Raw genomic sequence first — 19448 nt, 5'->3', positions numbered from 1 at the left:
CTGCTCCAGGTGCTGAGTCCCTCCTGTGACTTGAGGAGTCTTAGCTGTCAGTCGGAAGGCTTTGGTAAGGAAATATTCACCCTGTTTGGGGATGAACAAAACAAGCAATGAGGAAGAGGGAAAAGCAGACATTTAGCTTTCAAATAATCTAGATCAAAGGTAGGCAAGCTTGGATCTCCAGCTGTTGTTAAACTATTCGGGCTCCTATGCTGTGGGGAAACACCAATGCTACAACAGTTTTCCTGCAGTAAACACATAAAAGCAGACACGCATGTCTGTGTATCTGGAAACCCTAATTGCGCCAGGTCCTTACGTAGGTACAAGAGTCTCTAAAGATATGTGCAGGGTCAGCTCCAGGTTTGAAGTGGCCCTGGGCTAGGTGGTCGCAGGTGGTGGGTCCTCTTCTGCCTGGGTGGACCCTCTCCATTTACTATGGCAGTAGACATGGTTTTCTTTCACTCTCAGTGGGGCAGCGGCAGCAACAACAAGAGAGTTGTGAGGGAAAACATGGCAGCAAAAGATTGTTGACTAAAATGCTGCAGTAGCAGCTACTAGACTGCCAAGAATAAAACTGCTAAAATTATGCCCTTATACAAAACTATGGTGTGGCCACACTTGGAGCACTGCATATAATTCTGGTCACCACATCTCTTATATTTAGCAGGGGGAGAGCAACTGGCCCTATCCAACCCCAGCATAATGCAACATCCCTCCAGTGGCTGTTGCTGGTGTCTACTGTATATTCCTTTTTAGATTAGATTTTTTTAAAGAGCCCTTTGGGGACAGGGGACCATCTTATTTATGTATTATTTATTTTTCTATGTAAACCGCTTTGAGAATTTTGTTGAAGAGCGGTATATAAATATTTGTAGTAGTAATAGTCAAGGAGGACATTGTAGAACTGGGAAAGGTGCAGAAAATGGCACCCAAGATGATCAGGGGCCAGAGCACCTTCCTATGAGGAAAGACTACAACACCTGGGACTTTTTTACTTTAGAAAAAAGATGACTCAGGGGAAGCACAATAGAGGCCTATAAAATCATGCATGGTGTGGAGAAAGTAGATAGAGAGAAAATTTTCTCTCTCACACATAACACTAGAACCAGGGGTCATCCCATGAAATTGATTGCCAGGAAATCTAGGACCAACAAGCGGAAGTACTTTTTCACACAACACATAATCAACTTGTGGAATTCTCTGCCACAAGATGTGGTGACAGCCAACAACCTGGATGGCTTTAAGAAGGGTTTAGATAACTTCACAGAGGAGAGGTCTATCAACGGCTACTAGTCGGAGGGCTATAGACCACCTCCAGCTTCATGGGCAGGATGCCTCTGAATATCAGTTGCAGGGGAGTAACAGCAGGCGCATGCCATCTTGCCTGTAGGCTCCCAGTGGCATCTGGTGGGCCACTGTGTGAAACAGGATGCTGGACTAGATAGCCCTTGGGCCTGATCCAGCAGGGCTGTTCTTATATACTTATGTTCTTAAAAATAAAAGAAGCCCAGACCCTCCACCACAGTAAGGGGGCACTGCCACTTTCATCCCTAAAGTGCAGGGCATATGTCAGCACTGCAGTGGGTCCCATGGGTGGCACTGGGCCCTCAAGACCAAGGGTGCCTTGAGCATGATGCTAGTTTTGGACCTTGGTACTCGTGTGTATATCATCCACACATTGATGTTGTCATGAGAGACACTGGTATACCATGAAACAAGTGTGTAGCTGCTCTAAGACAAGGCCAGCTCAAGACATTTTACTTGTGCCTTAATTGTGTGATCTGGATGGTGCACCTGAGCATCCCTGGTAGTGTTGCAGGGAATTCCAGGTTCACAAGTTGGCCTCCAGTGTCATGGTCCTGAGCAGTAGCACAAAGTCAAAGCCTGAAGATGTTGGGGAGCAGCCAGGCCATCTTTAAGCTCTGGCACCAGCTGGAGATTGAGCTTGCTAAGTGAGAGACCCCAGGACTGAAGACCACGAAACTGGCACTCACTGCATCTGAGCTTGAGCATGCACCCCACCCCCCAAGGAATTGGTATCTTCCACACCAGTTACCTTGCACTCCCCCAAGCCCGAACAACAGCACCAGCAATAGGCCAGGTGGGACTTCAAGGAACAGAGAAGAAGTGCTGGACCCCAGATCAGAAAACTGCTCCTTTGAATTTCTTTGCTTTGCCAGGCATGGAGGCAGAGCTTGCTGGGGTATTCTGAGTCTGGAGGTATTTAGGACCTCATTCCACCGATGGCCCTTGTTGGAGCAAGCTGCACACAGGAAGCTATCTAGGATGCTGCAATCCCAACTTCTCCGCCCTGCCTCTCTTCACCTTCTCTCCCAGGCTCCTGATTTAAGGGCAGGACACATAGCATTCTTTGATGTTGGGAAGGATCCTGGGGCATACCTTTTTGGAATACACACTTTCTTGGATTGCTTGAGTAATCAGTTCATCCCTGGACATAGAGCACTTGAAAGTGAGTGATAATAAATGAAATCACACTTGTGATTCACATCTACAGACGTTATTAACATACAGGTAAATTAATATAAATTAAGAACTGTAAGGGCAGCTTAGGCAGCTCAGCACTCAGGAGACTACTGCAGTTGCAAATATGAAAAATTTATGTAACTTTTAAATTATTTAGTTTAAAAACATATAAATGCTCTTTTCTTTGTGTGATTTCCTTCCTACAGTTCTTACAAAGACTGCTGAATTTGTAGCCTTAGACAGATAACAATTACAGGTATCCATTACATTAAAAAATAGGTATTAAATACTATTTCCTTAATTAGTTTTTTTTTAAGTGATCTAACTGCTAAAATAACTATATCTACAAGATATATTCTCCTGGATGATATAAATGCTCTGTTGAGTTGTAAATTAGTATGTTTTAGTGATCAGATTTTCATGATTGTTTAAGAAATATGTGAGGAGAAATACCAGTGTGAAATTTATTTAATCAATTATTTACATCAGTGGGAAATTTTATTTAAATCTATGGTTTTAAATCAGGGTTTTTTTTCTTGGCGATTTAAATCAAACTACCCTGATACAAATTCTGTAAATGTCCATATTTTGATTTTGTCTTTACATATTTTGCACAGTCTATTTGTGTGGATTCCAAATGAAGCAGTGTAATGGTTGTGTAGTTATGCCAACTATTGCTGTACTATGCACAGGTTATGTATAACAGCTGCTGATGTTCTTTAGCTATATTTTTGGAGCATTATTTAAATTAAAATCTGGATAATCTGCTGTAATTATGTTAAACTACTGAAAATGTTAACCTTCAAAAAATGTAATTTAAAAAGAAACAAAAAACTACCAGATGTGAGGAAATGTGGGAGTTTAGGTTAAAACTAAATCACATATTATACCACTACATCTCTTGAAATACCGCAATAGGATGGTGGGTAATCAGTTTGGTTGGTAGGCCTTGACAAAATTATACAGAGACATTTTCTATAACCACTTCAAATATCAGCAAAGATCTGAGATGGTCTTTTAAGTTTTGAAAATGAGATACTTTTCTTGCTTGTGTATACAGAGCAAGTATATTCATCCATTGTAACACAGTCCTTTTCAGATATTGCTAAACAAAAAAATATGACTTTTAATAACTATTCAATTGTAGATAATTTGTTTTGGTGAACACGCGGAGTAAAGAATTTACTGGCTGAACTTACAGTGCTAGAACAATGGAATAAATCCTGTGGGGACTCAGAGTTTGGAAACTAGCTGTACTTTCCCCTTGTTTTTCAGCCCAGCAGCAGCAGAGGGGTGAGGGGCCTGATTCTTGCTGCTCTCTCCTCCCTCCTAAAGGATTATGCGCTTACAGGAATGTATCTCTGAGGGTCGTGCAGCCCTCAGAGGGACAAATCAGTAACTTAATAGTCCTTTAGGAGGGAGGAGGGAGCAGTGAAAATTGCTCCCCCCCCCTGCTGCTGGGCTGTGGAAGAAGAAGTGCTGATTTCTAACATCTTTGCATCCCTGAAGGCCTTCATCTGTTATCATCATAGCACAATGAAGCGCTGATGACATGTTCATATCATAGACAATGAAGTGCTGGTGAAGTGCATGGCTGCTGTGTTCAGGGCTAGTGCAGTGTGCATTAGCAACAAAGTTTGAGTGGGCAACAACAATTTGGAAAGGTTTGGAGAGATCTTTTTGGAACTCTGCAGAATCTGTTTAGGATTTAGCTACCCTAAATAATTTGGCGTTATCTGCAAATTTGGCCATTTTGCTGTTTACCCCAACTTCTAGATCACCTATGAATAAATTAAAAAGGACTGGTCCCAGTACAGATTCCTGGAGGACTCCACTTCCTACTTCCTTCCATTGTGAAAACTGCCAATTTATTCCTATCCCGTTTCCTGTCCTTCAACCAGTTACCAGTCCATACATGAACCTGCCCCTTATCCCATGACTGCTGACTTTACTAAAGATACTTTTATGAGGAACTTCATCCAAAGCTTTTTGGAAGTCCAGGAATACTGTGTCAACAGGGTCACCTTTATCTACATGTCTATTGATACTCTCAAAGAACTCCAAGAGGCAAAGCTTACCTCTGCAGAAGCCATGCTGGTTTTCTTTCAAAAAGGCCTGTTCTTCTATATCTTTAACATTTTATCCTTAAGTATGCTTTCTAGCAATTTACCCGGAACAGATATTAAGCTAACTGGCCTGTAATTTCCTGGATCCCCACTGGATCTCTTTCTATTCATTACATTTTTTGACAAATGGGTGTTACAGTGTTTACTTTTCCAGTCCTCTGCTACAGAGCCTGATTGTGGGGACAAGTTACATATTTTTGCTAGGAGATCAGCAATTTTACATTTGAGTTCTGTAACCCTCGGGTGGATGCCATCTGGCCCCAGTGACTTGTTAATTTTTAATTTTTAAAGAAAGTTTGGAACATCCTGTCTCATCACCTCTATTTGACTCAATTCTCCTCTATTTGATTCAATCATGTTTAGACACCCAAAGGCTACTACAAACATCACTTTGATGTGACTTCTGTTCACTTGAAAGAATCAGTATTTGGCTATTCTATACTTTTAGGTACCAATCCCATACACAATTACATGGAAGTACACTCCACTGAGCTGAATGAATGACATGCATAGGATTGCACTGTTAACTACATTTTCCTTTATTTTGTTGGGGCAGATATTATGATGCCATGGTTTGTATTGTTACCCACGTCCTCAAATTATGAGAAATTCCAGGTTTAGTACTAGTGCTACTTGAATTTGGTTTCTTCTGGATGAGAGAACACTGGAGACTTGTGTATATTTGTAATAGTTTATATAAAATATACAAGCAAAGTATCTGGAGATAGAGATGCACAGATCCCAGGGAGGTCTCTGGGGGTGGGGCAGTAATTCTGTCTTGCCTTTCTCCGTTATGTGGACCCAAAATAGATGACTAGTACCCAGGGCTGCTGAGAACCGGTTTGGGCCCTGATGGAGAAAAAAATCCTCCCCCCCCCGCAATGGGGTTAAAAGGTCTTTAAATGTGAGGGGAGGGAGGAGGAAAACCCCACAGAACTGGGTAGGGAGGGCCCTTACTCCTCACTCAGTCTCTGCCGGTGTGTGTATGTGGGCCACTACTCTCTATCAACTGCAAGCCTGCCCTGCTCACGTTCTGCAGAGAGACGTGCAGGGAGGAGATTGCTCATGGCTGTTGAGCAGGCTGGGGAAGGGAAGGAGGAATAACGAGTAAGCAGGGGAGTGAGCGTGTGGCTCTCTGTCCTGGGTTTCTCCCTGGGAATGTACAGGTGGCCTGTTCACACATGCATGCACTCACACAACTCTTTATCTCTCACCCCTTTGCAGCTGAACAAAAAGTGAAGTATCTAGTGCGCCTCTCTGCCTCCACTCCTCCTTCCCACCTTCTCTGCAGCTCTGCTGCTCCTTCGTGCCTTGCCACTTCCCTTCTTTCTAAGGATCCCCCGGGGAGGAGCTGAACTGCCACCAGCTGCTCTAGCCCTAAGCCCAGCCAGGAGCCCTCAATCCCTGCCGCTCTTTCTCCCTCCCTCGGAAGCCTGCACTTTGCGTTTCTCACTTGAAAACCGAGAGGCAGCAGCAAGGGTCCCTGAAGGGGTGTTATTGTTGCCTATGCACACACCCTGGCCAGACTGCTGCATCCCTTCTGGACCTCTGGGCCCCGGTAATTCGTACCAGCTTGCCTCTCGCCGGCCCTGCTCGTACCATGGCTCAACCATGGTACTCAACAGAATTGGCTTATAACTAAAAGTAATTACAGAAATAGTTTTCCACAGGTAGTCAATTTTAATAATGCATTTTTTAAAATTCAGGATTGATTGACAATGTAGGATGAACACCCAAGGCATTAAAACTATCTGAACACATTTTGCTTGTCAGTCACCCCCTATCTCTAATGTTTTCCTGTTTTTCTGGAATTCAAATTTTCTTCCCACCTACTTTGTCCTTTTCTACAACTAGTGTTAGGATTGGCTTCTCTTGTTCTGCTCTTGTTAACTACAATAAAGGTTGCAAACTAGAGCAATGCTGAGTGTATGTGTTGTAACTATAATGGCCTTTGAATGGATCCTCTGGTGATGCTGTTGTCTTCTTTCCCTGGTTTATTATTCACCAACAAGTTCTGTTCTGTTTAATGGCATTTTCTTATCTCCGCCAATTTCATGTGCTGAACCATATGTTTTCCTTCCTTTCCCTCTCCTTTAGGAAGAGATGGGCATTGCATGTGAGTTGTTGGAACCAGACTCAGACTTCCTTAAATGCAGCGTGGGGTTTCCCTTCATGAAATCAAAGTCCAAGGTAATGGTTATGAACTTCTATGTGTCAAGGGAACAAGTAGGGCACAGACTGGTTTGCAAAGACAGTATGGCTTTGCACCTTGACCACAGAGATGTGATGGTCTCCTTTCTGCTCATGCTAGAAGGTGCTGCTGGGTTTTTCTCACTAAACAGAATCAGTTGTAGTACTGTGACAGCATTATTTTGTGAAGCTGCAAGAGATCTGTCCACCATTACTGTCCTTATTTGCCCTGCTTTATTTTGCATCTTTTCTTGCTATGAAAAGTATGTAAAGTACAGTGCCAATAAAAATATTTGTTTCCAAGTTTTTGTCCATCATATTTGTTCAGTTAATTGTTGAAGTTATGTTTCTTCATTCTGACAATACTGCTGAACATTTCAAAGTTCAATTCTGTTTCAAATGAATAAAGTCTCTCTCTTTCTTGACCACTGTTAAATTCCCAGTTGCCTTCCTATTCCTAGGGAGCCCTTCTAGTGGAAGGGAATATAGTTATGTTGTATTGTTCTAGAGATCTGTTCAAATTGTACAAAGGGCCTAGTGACAGTTACATTGGTCCCACAGCATGGCCTGTTTCTTCCAGCATGACTCCTCCCACAAGTACAAGATCAGGAATATCTTCTAAGTTATCATGTCACTGGTATAACATCAAAAGATCACGGTGTACTCTCATAATTCCAAGGCTCAGGAATTTGTCTAATTGCAGAAATTTCTTAGAACCTAGCTGTATAGATGAGGTGTGATGGCCTTGATGTTCATTTAGACACTGGTCTTAGTCATGCCATGCCACATGAACTGGCGACTATACTGATCAGCTGTGTAGAAAAGAGGAGTGAGCAGGGAAACGCTGCTCCATCTCTTGAACAAGTATTCAGCACTGCTATCAATTATCAGATTGAAGTGTGTGCAGCTGGATTGTGTTAAGGGATTTTGTGCACAACATACCTTTACATGTACAATTGCCCCCTCCAGCTAGGTAAGCCCACGCAGAGGCCTGCTTTCATGTGCATATGGCCCGGAGCTGGATTAGTGTGATTGTCTGTATATTAAAAGAAATATCGTTTGAGTCCATCTGTTAAAACTGGTAAATATTACAGATCTGGAAATGAGAAATTATGCTGAATATCAGTAGTATCCAGATGATTAATTTAAATCCCACTAATTTCAATGAGACTTAGTCTGGATGTTACACATTCATTTTAGAAAACAAGCTGCTGTCTAATGAAAGTATAGTATAGAATTCAAATAGGGGCCACTTGATTATGAATATTTTCCATGATTTGTGAAATGTGACTTTGCCTTTCCCATAGTATGAATTCAGTGTTATCTTTGACACCAGTCATTTGTCTGGAGAAGAGGAGGTTCTTTCATTCCTTGTCATTGCTCAAAGGTAAGGTAGATTTCATTTACAACCAGAGCACTTTCCAGATTAGACCCTGCAACGGGGTCTCAGCATATCTCTGAAGTGTGCCTCTACATTTCCTGTGTTGTGACACTGCAGTCCCTACTCTGACAGCAGGATGCCATTTATATTTCTGATGCCTTGTTTTGTATTTAATCACTGCGATTTATTGATAAAACATTGTGTGTCAGGCGTAAAAAGGTTGCTTGGGGGGGGGGGTGTTAGTTTTCATGAGACTGCGCCTCCTGCTGGGTGCTTTGCTATTTACATTTTGAATGCGATTTACCTGAACAGAAGCATTTTGCTGCTGCTGAGTGGTTAATCTGGAAAGTGCCTTGCAGAATTATTTGGTTATATCTTAGGAAATAAGGGAGGGAGGAAATCCCTCCTCCCTGCTGTCAGTCACCCCCTCACACCAACGATCATAGTTATGGCTCTGTTCATCTGAAGGGAGTGCTGTCATAAGTGTGATTGTGGCAAATCCTTGAGCTGCAACCTGGTTGGAGCCAGGTTGCACCTTACGGATTCGCCATGATCACACAGCGGCACCCCCTTCAGATGAACAGTGCCATAACAGTGATCGTTGGCTCGAGGGGGTGATTGACAGCGGGGTGGCGGGGCTTCCTTCCTGCTTTTGCCCACTGTAACTGTGAATACCCAGGGCTCTCATAGCATCTGAAGAGGGCTATATGGTGTTTCCCAACTGTTGTGTTTTTTAAAAAATGTAGACTTGATCTCTTTGATGCTGTATGGCTTCTGTAGTGTGCATCCTTTTTATTAATTATTTTGGATATGATTTATACAGCACATGAGCCCAGAGTGTTGTACATGGTTATGTTTATCCTCATAACAACTCTGTGAGGTAGGTTAAGCTGAGAGATACATGACTGGCCCAGAGTCACCCAGTGAGTTTCATGGCTGAATGGGGATTTGCATTCAGGTCTCCCCGGTCCTAGTCCAACACTCTAACCACTAGTCAATTTACTAATTCCTAATCAGAAAAACCAAATGTTTTGAGACACAGATAATGAGTTAGTTGGTCTTGCCTCCAAGGTATCCCACTTATCCAGTTGTTAAACTCTGGGTTGAACATAGAGCATAATTCCATACATCTTTTATTATGATCTGGACTGTCTGTGTGGCAAAGTATTTTGACATTAATAGCACATTAAAAATGACCTCTTGTGTTGGTTTGATTTTTCCCCATTCTGTAAAAGTTTAAGATGCAAGACATGAAGTCACTATTGCATTTCCAAACTTCTCAGAAAGCATGTCTACCAGTTTCTCTAGGTACAGGGATTAGTAAACACATACACATTGTACATTATGTATAATCCATGATCCTGACTGGCTAGGGACTACTTTCAGATGGCATGACTAATCTTTCTTGTGCTATATGTTGTGTTAGGATTGAACAAATCCCAAAGCTAGGATAGATTTACTAATTCTGTCCTTGCTTGCATTAAGTTTAATGCAACGTACCTTACACTTATGACCACAGAATCTATGTTTACTAGCACTTCACCAAAATAAGCTATTGGAGTCAAGCCAGAAAGCCGCCAGCTTTTATTTGGTGGTAGATAATATATACTCTGGAATTTTCATAGTTGTAGATAGGACTTTTTGGTTCCCGCTGCTGCTCCTGTCCCGATCCAAGAGTCCTCATGAGGCAGCTGAGCTAAATGTTTTTCTGCCCTGAGAGAATATCCTGAAGATTGCTTAAGAGAGAGTCTAGGCCAACTCTTTGAGTATTAGATCCCTCATAATGGGTGCACTGGGATTTGATAGAGAGTGTTGAAAACTATAATGCACAGTGCACACTTCACATGATTACAAGTCATAAAGCAGCAAACCCCAGCTGTGATTTGCCACAGGAAATAGTTATACTCACATGGGAACGAGAATTGCACGGCTTCATGAACTTTTGATCTTAGACTCGCCACTTCGAAGGCATTGTCTCTTGCTTGTCCTTTTTGATGCTGTTAGATATGATGGTAGATGTACACAAGGGCATAATTTGGCATCTTCCATGATCATATTTAATATAACCATTCCTAATTCCTTCTTTTGAAAAATGAAGTCAGCACATGGATCAGTTGGAGATGAGAGAAGGGTGCCAGCAGTTGTTCTGTGAATCTCGGTTGAGGGTGGTGGTGGTGGAGGGGAAATAAACTCTTCAGAAATAACAGGTGTGTGGAACAAGATCGTGCAGCTTTTACGGCTGCCAATAAATACCATAAACAATCTTTTCAGATCAGTCAAGGCTATTTGCATCTGTATTATAGCGAACATTTTTATTATCCAAGAGGTGCAATTCATGCACATAAAGGGATGGTCCTTGTTGTGCTTTTCAAAGTCTGAGAATGCTGTGGTAATCTGTTGAATAAATTGTAGCTCTTGCACAAGCTAAACTCCCTAGAGACTGCATGTGTTTCATACAAACTAGTTTTGGCCAAGAATTTATGAGCAGTAATTAACAAGAGCATATAAAAATGGATGATTAAAATGTTTTTCAGGTGCTTTCATTCTTCTCAATAAGATGTACTTGAAAGGCATACCTATCCCACAGATTTAAATTGGTTCAATAGTCATTCCCTTTGCCATGTAAACTTACTATACTATAATTGTTTGGAATGTGCTAGCTATTTTTAGCAGAGGTGAAATCTGCACTACATTCAAGTGTGCCGCTGGCTTCTCTGTTCTAAAAAAGAAGTCTTTGGCCCAGTTTCTATTCTGCCTCCTTCTGCCTGCTTCCTGCAACAGAAGATACCTTCTGCTGACTCCCAGTGCCTTGATGTTCTCTCATCCAATTCCACCTTTGACTCCGCCAATCTTGCTTGCACCCTCTGCACTCAGCTGACACTTCCACAAAAATCACCAATGACCCCTTGCTGTGAAACTGAAAGGTCTCAATTCTGCCCTTATCGTTCTTGGTCTCTTTGCTGCTTTCAGTGCAGTTGAGCACTCCCTTGTGGTCAGCACTCTCTATGCCTGTGTCTCTATGATTCTGTCCTTAAATTGTTTTCTTCCTACCTGACTAGTGATTCTTTCCACAGGGGAAAGCTCTACTTCTTTTCCTATCTCTGTTGGGGTCCCTCAGGGCTCCATTTTTTTTTTTAATTTTTTTTTTTTTTGGCCTCTTGCTTCTGACTCTAAACACTGTCATCTCAGGTTTTTAGTACCATCTGTACACTGATAATACTGATGATACCCAGCTCTACAAATCTTTATCCCTTCATCTAGTCAAGCATCTCCAACAGACTTTCTGACATTTCAGTTTCAATGATTCTTCATTGTCTCAAACCCAACATATCCAAACTGTTCTTCTTTCCTCCCAAACTTTTCTTCTCTCCTCAGCCTCTCTCTTCATTCATTGATAATGTCACCATCCACAGCAGATCAGTTTATTTAAAGTTGTGATCTTTAATTCCATACTCTGTGTTGTGTATTTTCATTCTGGTTGTAGTGTGGCAGTGTTACTCATGTAATTCTTACTTAGGAACTGTTCATCCCAGTATCCCAGGAATTACTTTGAGGGGCCATGCCATATCTGGCAATAACATCTGGATTTGCCCTTAAGCAAGCAGAATGCAATTACCTGGCATGATAATTGTATAAAATTTGTAGCCTTTCTCAAATTTTATACAGTTGTGAATAGCATGAAATGTTTTAAGGCTAGTGCTCTCATTTGCTGTCACAATAGAGGAAATATGATATGTGATGTACTGATGTTAAAGTAAATTCAAGAAATAAGTTGTAGGGATGTGCGAATCAATTCAGGTACAAATAGATTTGTACACAAATCTAGCTGATTCGGGTGATTTGGAGACAGAACAAATCACCCCTGTGGTCCATTGGCAAGATTCGGGTCCAAATTGAATCCTGCCAGATTCTATTCAAATCGATTCGAGATTCTGATTCCTCCTATTAATATCCCCAGATTCCCAGCTTTAATTTTTTTTTTAAAGCTGAGCCCTAGCCCTTGTAGAAGTGGAGTTATGGAGCAAAATGTGTGGTCACTATTTTTCAAGTGTTTGGATTCTTTGGTGTTTAATAACTTTTCTCAATGAATCCCTATGAGGATTCATTACACACCTTCATTTCTTCTATTCATTTTGACTGTCTTTGGACAGTGCCAACTGTCAACTGCCATGTACGAACTACACCCCCCTCCCACCCGCAAGGCAGTGGGGTACTACTCAGTTTATATTCTAGGATTTTTTTCAAGTGCTTAGACTCTTTGGTATCTAATAACCTTTCCTCATAATGAATCCCTATAAGGATTCATTACACATCAAAGACTAGACACCTCAACAATTCCTAAAAGATAAACTGAGTACCCTGTGGGATGGGGGGTGGTAGTTGGCACATGGGATGCCACTAATTCCCCACCCCCACCTGCAAAGCAGTGGGGTCAAAATGAACAGAAGAAATGGAGGTGTGTAATGAAGACACCAAAGAATTTAAGCACTTCAAAAATTCCTTTAAAAATAGTGTGCGTGTGTGTGGGGGGGGTGTAGTTGACACATGGCGGTTGACAGTTGGGAATGTCCAATGACACTCACCACTGCTATCTTGGCAAAGAGGCACCTTTTAACGTGGTGATGCTCTTTATTTAGTAGGGGGAGAGTAACTTGCCCTATCCACCCCGAGAACAGTACCTCCAGTGACTGTTGCTAGTGTCTATGTTTCTTTTTAGATTGTGAGACCTTTGGGGACAGGGATACATCTTATTTATTTATTATTTCTCTGTGTAAACCACCTTGAGCCATTTTTGAAGGGTGGTATAGTAATTGAATAATTGAATAATTAATTAATTAATTTAATGACAAGAAGAAATGAAAGTGTATACTGAATTCTCATAGGGATTTATTATGAGGAAAAGTTATTAGACACCTAAACACTTCAGTATTCAGACAATCTAAACACTTCAGTATTCCTAAAAAACAAACTAAGTACCCCACTGCCTTGCAGGTTGGGGGGGGGTAGTTGGCACATGGCAGTTGACAGTTGGCACTGTCCAATGACAGTCAAAATAAACAGAAGAAATCAAGTGTGCAATCAATCTTCATAGGGATTCATTATGAGGAAAAGTTATTATACACCAGAGAATCCAAACACTTGAAAAATAGTGACTACACATTTTGCTCCATAATGCTACTTCTACAGCTTTTTAAAAATTAAAGCTGGGGATACATTTTAGGGTTAGGATAGGGCAACTTCGAATCCCTATTATTTCCTATGGTAGAAATATACAAAATCAGTAAAAATAAAAACAAAAACAAAATTGTTAAACATCATCCATGTGCCCCACTGCCTTGAAATTTGGGTGGTAGGTGGAACCCATGGGGACCTACCCACCACCCAAATTTGGTGCCCCTAGGGCCTTTATAAGTGATCTGAATTGAATTGAATCAAATCCAAATAGAATCTGGAGTGGTTACAGATTTAGACAGAAAACAAATGGGGGTGATTCAATTTGGGCACAAAACAAATTTTTAAAAATCGCTTTGTGCACATCCCTAATAAGTTACTTAGTTGGGTCAAATAAAAGTAATTGCACAATGTTCTTGATTCTCTTGTGTGACACAGTGGGAACTTAGAACACAACCTACATGACAACTCTCTAAGCCTGTCGGTTCCCCTGATGCATGAAGTGGACTCATCCATCTCTGGGTAAGCAGCAGATTATCAAATCAACATGCACACAAAATTCCTAAGAGTATTTTAAGCAACTCTTCCGGTAAAAAAAAAATTACATTATTTTCTTTGTTTACAAGCAAAGTTGGAGGTAGAGTACTTCTTTCTTTGCAACTAATTTCCCAGAAGGTTAGAAATAAGACATGATAGGATTGTGTGTGGTGGCAGTTGTGTGTCTGTTTACTTGTTTCTTTATTGCTTTTCCTCAGTACGGAAACTTTAGGCATTAATTATAGAATGATGATCTACCTTTTAAAAAAGACACTATTTCTGAGCTCAAGTCAAATGTTTTGGTTTAGATCCTCTAGGCCAAAGGTTAGGGTCAAATGTTCTGGGATAGTACAGGTCACAAAGAGGTCTAGTTGTGTGTATTTCTGTTGAATTTCACGGTCAGATTTCTGTTTGTTTTCCTCCTTTTTGTAGGATGAAGTTGCTTGAAAAGAAATAGATAGTTTTAAATGACTTGCAGAAGTAGAGTCCGTTTGCACAAAACAAAGGCAAAGTGGGGATCATTTTGGCACTCTTGTATGATCTCATCTTTCTCTTCTTCAGAGTGGTCTCTCCCAGTTCTTTTGTTTATGGCGAATCAGTGGCGGCATCCCAGTTTATTCAGCTGGAAGACTTTGAGTGTCATTTTAAGCCCCTCAACTTCACTTTTCAGGTAAACATTATGCACAACACTGTTTTTGCTAGTGCATTTTAATTTTTATGAGGTTTTGTTGAATTTAAGGAAATCTGGCTGGTGTGGATGTCTTCGTATCTATAGTACAGCACACAGTCTCTTTGTTATTCTATAGAGAAAGGTGCTGAACTGCCCTAGAAGATGTATTAGCTAGGAGGATGAGAGAGAAGAGAATATGGTCATCTTTTCTAGCTAGCAGCTGGTGAAAACTATGGATTTGGGGTTGCTGATACTGCTCATTGTTCAAATGTGTTTGAGTTACTACCTATTATTTTTATTTATATAATGTGTATCCTGATATTTGACCCACAGGTCCCCAACTAAGCTAATATTATAACAGAAATAATACGAAATAAAATTAGCAATATATTGGCAGCACAACAAAAATAATCAGAGCTGCAGATACACCAGGATCAAAATTCAGCTAAAAGAATTCAGTGAATAAAAAGTCTCCATCTAGCACTGAAATGACAGAGTAGGTGCCAGGTGACCCTGCCTGGGGGATGCATTTCATCACCCTCCTCATCTCTGAAGGGGGTACCTGAAGAATGCTTCCACCGAACATCTTAACATATAGAATCATTATGGTAGGATACTTCCCAAAATTATTAATACAGACTGGGATCCAAGACCTGATTTAGGTGCACCCAGAGGGATTTTTGCCTCTTTTCTTTTACTTTGAAAATCATTAATCCCTTAGGGCGTCATCAGAGTCATCTTTGGAAAAATGCTTCAAATTCAAAAACAGTTTGCTGTGTGACATTTATTTATTTATTTATTCGATTTCTATGCCACCCTTCCAAAAATGGCTCGGGGCGGTTTACACAGAGAAAGAATAAATAAATAAGATGGATCTCTGTCCCCAAAGAGCTCACCATCTAAAAAGAAACACTAGATAGACACCAGCAAGAGTCACTGGAGGTACTGTGCTGGGGGTGGATAAAACCATAAAATGAGGAAAGTATGTTGTTTCAGAAGACAAATCTAAGATTCCCTTGGACACATGACACTGTTGTCTTGGCTAAATAGTGTGCTGAAATAGCCTCACTGTGAGAGTTCCCTAACTGATGACAGTGTGGTAAAGTTTCATAGATTTTGCCAGATAGTGTGCTGAAATATTCTTGCTATGAGCAGCTTTCCTACTGCTATGTTTCTCATAAACTGAAATTTTCCTTCTTTCTAGCACCGTACCCTGGAACCATTGTAGGAGGTTAGAGACCATGAGTTCTAATGTCATTCATTCATTCAGTCAGTCAGTCAGTCATCAGTCAGTCAACTTCATGTATATACCTCCCATTCCAGAATGGTTCAGGGTGGTTAACAGAAAAAAATTAAAACAATGTAACATTAAATTTTTTAAAATATATACATAAAAAAACAACAATTAAAATTAACATAAAACTCATTTTATTATCTTTTATTTTTATTTAACTTATTTCTATGCCCCTCAAAACTTGCATCTCTGGGCAGTTTACAATTAAAATCATTTAAACATTGAAATCAATAAAACAATTAAAATCATTTAAACATTAAAATCATTAACACCCAACTTAAAAGTCTTAAAACTATACATCTAATTGAAAGCCTGGGTGAATAAATATGTCCTCAGTGCCTTTTTAAAAGTTGCTGGAGATGGGGAGGCTCTTATTTCAACAGGGAGCTCATTCCAAGCCTAGGGGCAGCAGCAGAGAAGTCCCATCCCTGAGTAGCCACCAGACGAGCTGGTGGCAACCGCAGATGAACCTCTCCAGACAATTTTAATGGGGTGATGGGGCCCATGGTGAAGAAGATGTTCTTTTAAATACCCAGGGCCTAAGATGTTTAGGGCTTTTGGTAACCAGCACCTTGTATTTTGCCCAGAAACCTATCGGTAGCCAGTGTATTAGAGATCTAGCCTCCTAGATTACTCAGAGACCAATCTGGCCACTGCATTCTGTACCAACTGCAGTTTCCGGAATATGTGCCACGGCTGCCACACATAGAGTGCATTGCTTACCAGCAAATGTGCCACCGTTCTGAGGTCATTCTTCTTAAGAAATGGACACAGCTGGCATATCAGCCAAAGCTGATAGAAAGCACCTCTGGCCACCACTTCCACCTAGGACACCAGGGAGAGCTTTGGATCCAGAAGCATCCCCAGACTGCATACCTGTTCCTTCCGGGGGAGCTTGACCCCATCCAGAACTGGCAGATCAAAATCGTCTCCCGAGTTCCAACCTCACACAATAATTACCTCCGTCTTACCTGGATTCAATCTTATTTTGCTATCCCTCATCCAACCCATCACCGCCTCCTGGCAGGCATTTAGGGAGGTTATGCCTTCTCCTGATGATGTTGACATGGAGAAATAGATTTGGGTGTCTCAGCATATTGATAACACCCTGCATCAAATCTCCTGATGATCTCTCCCAGCAGTTTCTTGTAGATGTTAAACAACATTTAAAACCAATTTAATGTTATTAAAAGTCAGCCTGAAAAGATGGGCCTTTAGGGCTTTCTTGAAGGCCTCCAAAGATGGTAAGTCTGTTATATTCACAGGGAGCACGTTTCACAATCTAGGGGCAACAACTAGGGACTTTCTCTGTGGCAGCCCCAGGGCTTTGGAATATGCTCCCTGCTGGAATAAGAGCATCTCCTTCTCTGTTTGTTTTCAGGTAGACCCTCAAGACTCTCCTGTTCTCGCAAGCTTTTAATTAGAATTAATTTTAATAATTTTAATAATTTGCTTTATAATGTTTTTATTGTTTTATATATTTTAATCTGTGATTTTCAATATTAAAATTTGTACACTGTCTAGAGATGTACATATCAGGCGGTATAAAAATATGATAAACAAACAAATAACTGAGAAAGCCCAAATCCAGATTGCCACCAGATGAACTGGTGAGGAAGGCAGACCTCTCCTGATGATCATAATGAGCAGTAGGCATCCTGGAGGGAAAGACATTCTCTCAAGTAACCCGGGCCTAAGCCGCTTGGCTTTTAAAGGTGATAACCAACACTTTATATTTCACCAGGAAACGTACCAGCAGCCAGTGCAGCTGTTTAAGAACAGGCATGAGGTGGTCTCTCTGAGTTACCCCAGAGACCAGTCCGACTGCCACATTTTGAACTAACTGAAGTTTCTGAACTATGTGCAAAGGCAGCTCTACATAGAGCATATTGCTGTTGACCAACATGGAGGTTACCAGCTGATGCACCACTGTTTTGATGTAATTCTTTTTAAGGAACGGGCAGAGCTGTTGTATCAGCCAAAGCTAGTAAAAAGCACTCCTGACCATAGCCTGAGAAACCAGGGTGAGACGAAGATCCAAGAGCACTCCCAAACTACGTACCTGTTATTTCTGGGGGAAGTGTAACCACATCCAGAACGAGATTCTATCTCATTCTCCAAATTACGCCCCCGCACCCTATAATGAGCACCTCCGTCTTGCTTGGATTTATTTCAGCCAATTTATTATCCCTCATCCAGCCCATTACTGCCTGTAGCCAGGCATTTAGGGAGATAATGCTATTTCCGTGATATGGGAAAATAGATTTGGGTTTCATTAGCACCCAGCACCAAATCCTCTGATGACCTCACCCAGTGGTTTCATGTAGATATTAAAAAGACATAGTGCAATCTAGCAGAAAAGTACCAGCAACTCCCCACTGACATATTAAACTTCTACCTTCCCAGTCATAAAATAAGGCACAGCTTGAGCAATGGTGTTATAACCGCTTATCTAGGACTCCCACCACTTGGGGGACAAAGAAGAGAGTTCCGGGCAGGGACAGGAAGGGAACAATTTAGGATCCAGACCCTGGGTGACCTCCTTGTCTTTGGGACTCCCCCACTGGAGAATTAGGGGAGCCTGAATGAGCACCCCCACCTTGACTCAAGAACATAGTCCTGCCTTTGTCCTCTGACTTGGAGGAGTTCCCTGAGGACCTACCAGTTGTAGCAGAACCCCCACCCTCAATCACTGGAACCATTGCTTAAGAAATCAGAGAAGGCCCCTTTAAGAAATAGCACCTTTCAAAGAAAAGAGCAGGACCAACTTGCCCTGCTTAGGTAGCAATGACAGGAATGGACAGTCTGTTGCTAGCCTTTGCTGGAACAACATTCTCCTATGCAGCACTACCCAGTCCTGTTAATCTGCTTGGCTCAGGACCTGACCCTTGGAGCTGTCCATGGTCTAGAGCACTTGTGGAGACCCTGGTTCAGAATGGGAAAGGATAATAGATATGGCAAGATACTCATTTAATTCCTGTCTTGGCAAAAATAAATTCATTCATTCACCCACCCACCCTTTGGGGACTGAGAACATCCTGAATTTGTAAGGTGTATATGTTCAGTGAGTGCATGTAGGTGTAGGGGCAGTGGCAGGTGCTGTTCAGGCATGTTCATTGAATGTCTGAGCAGAAACCCCTTACATTCAACTGTGTGCATGGAGAGCTGTGTGCATATGATCAAGAACCATATGAAGTGGATTGCACAGACAGTGCCATCCACACAGAAAGCTGCACTCAAGGCAGCTCTGATCAGCTACCAAAAACAACCATAGGGCTCCGTGGTCGCCAGGAGTTGACAATGATTCGATGGCACACTTTACCTTTACCTGGATTGTGGGGTGGGGTAGAACTTGCTGTATTCAAATCATTTATTCAGTGAAGATGTATAGGGGAGGAACCCGCTACATTTATTTATTTATTTTATTATTTATTACATTTGTACACCGCCCCAAACTTTCGACTCTGGGCGGTTAACAATAGTATAAAACAAGTTAAAATATATACAAAAACTTAAAACAATTTAACATTTAAAATCAACCACGAATTAAAACCTTAAAAATTTAAAGAACAGAAAAAGGGTGACAAGATGGGTTTT

General features: G+C 41.3%; 1 protein-coding gene across 7 annotated transcripts in view; it reads left to right on the top strand.

Moving 5' to 3' along the window:
• Positions 1–19448, top strand: part of ITGA9 (integrin subunit alpha 9) — a 391432-nt gene that overhangs the window by 286358 nt on the left and 85626 nt on the right. For all 7 annotated transcript variants that reach the window (XR_008309811.1, XR_008309810.1, XM_053261579.1 and 4 more), the window contains 4 exons: positions 6705–6797; positions 8105–8184; positions 13789–13872; positions 14449–14557. Coding sequence is in view for 5 of the 7 variants with exons in the window: in XM_053261579.1 (XP_053117554.1) it covers positions 6705–6797; positions 8105–8184; positions 13789–13872; positions 14449–14557 (366 nt within the window). In the remaining 2 variants the exon portion in view is untranslated. The remainder of the gene's footprint in view (positions 1–6704; positions 6798–8104; positions 8185–13788; positions 13873–14448; positions 14558–19448) is intronic.

The sequence above is a fragment of the Hemicordylus capensis genome, chromosome 6 (genome assembly GCF_027244095.1).
Source record: "Hemicordylus capensis ecotype Gifberg chromosome 6, rHemCap1.1.pri, whole genome shotgun sequence".
Taxonomy (NCBI): Eukaryota; Metazoa; Chordata; class Lepidosauria; order Squamata; family Cordylidae; genus Hemicordylus; species Hemicordylus capensis.
This window is presented reverse-complemented; position numbering and strand designations above follow the sequence as displayed.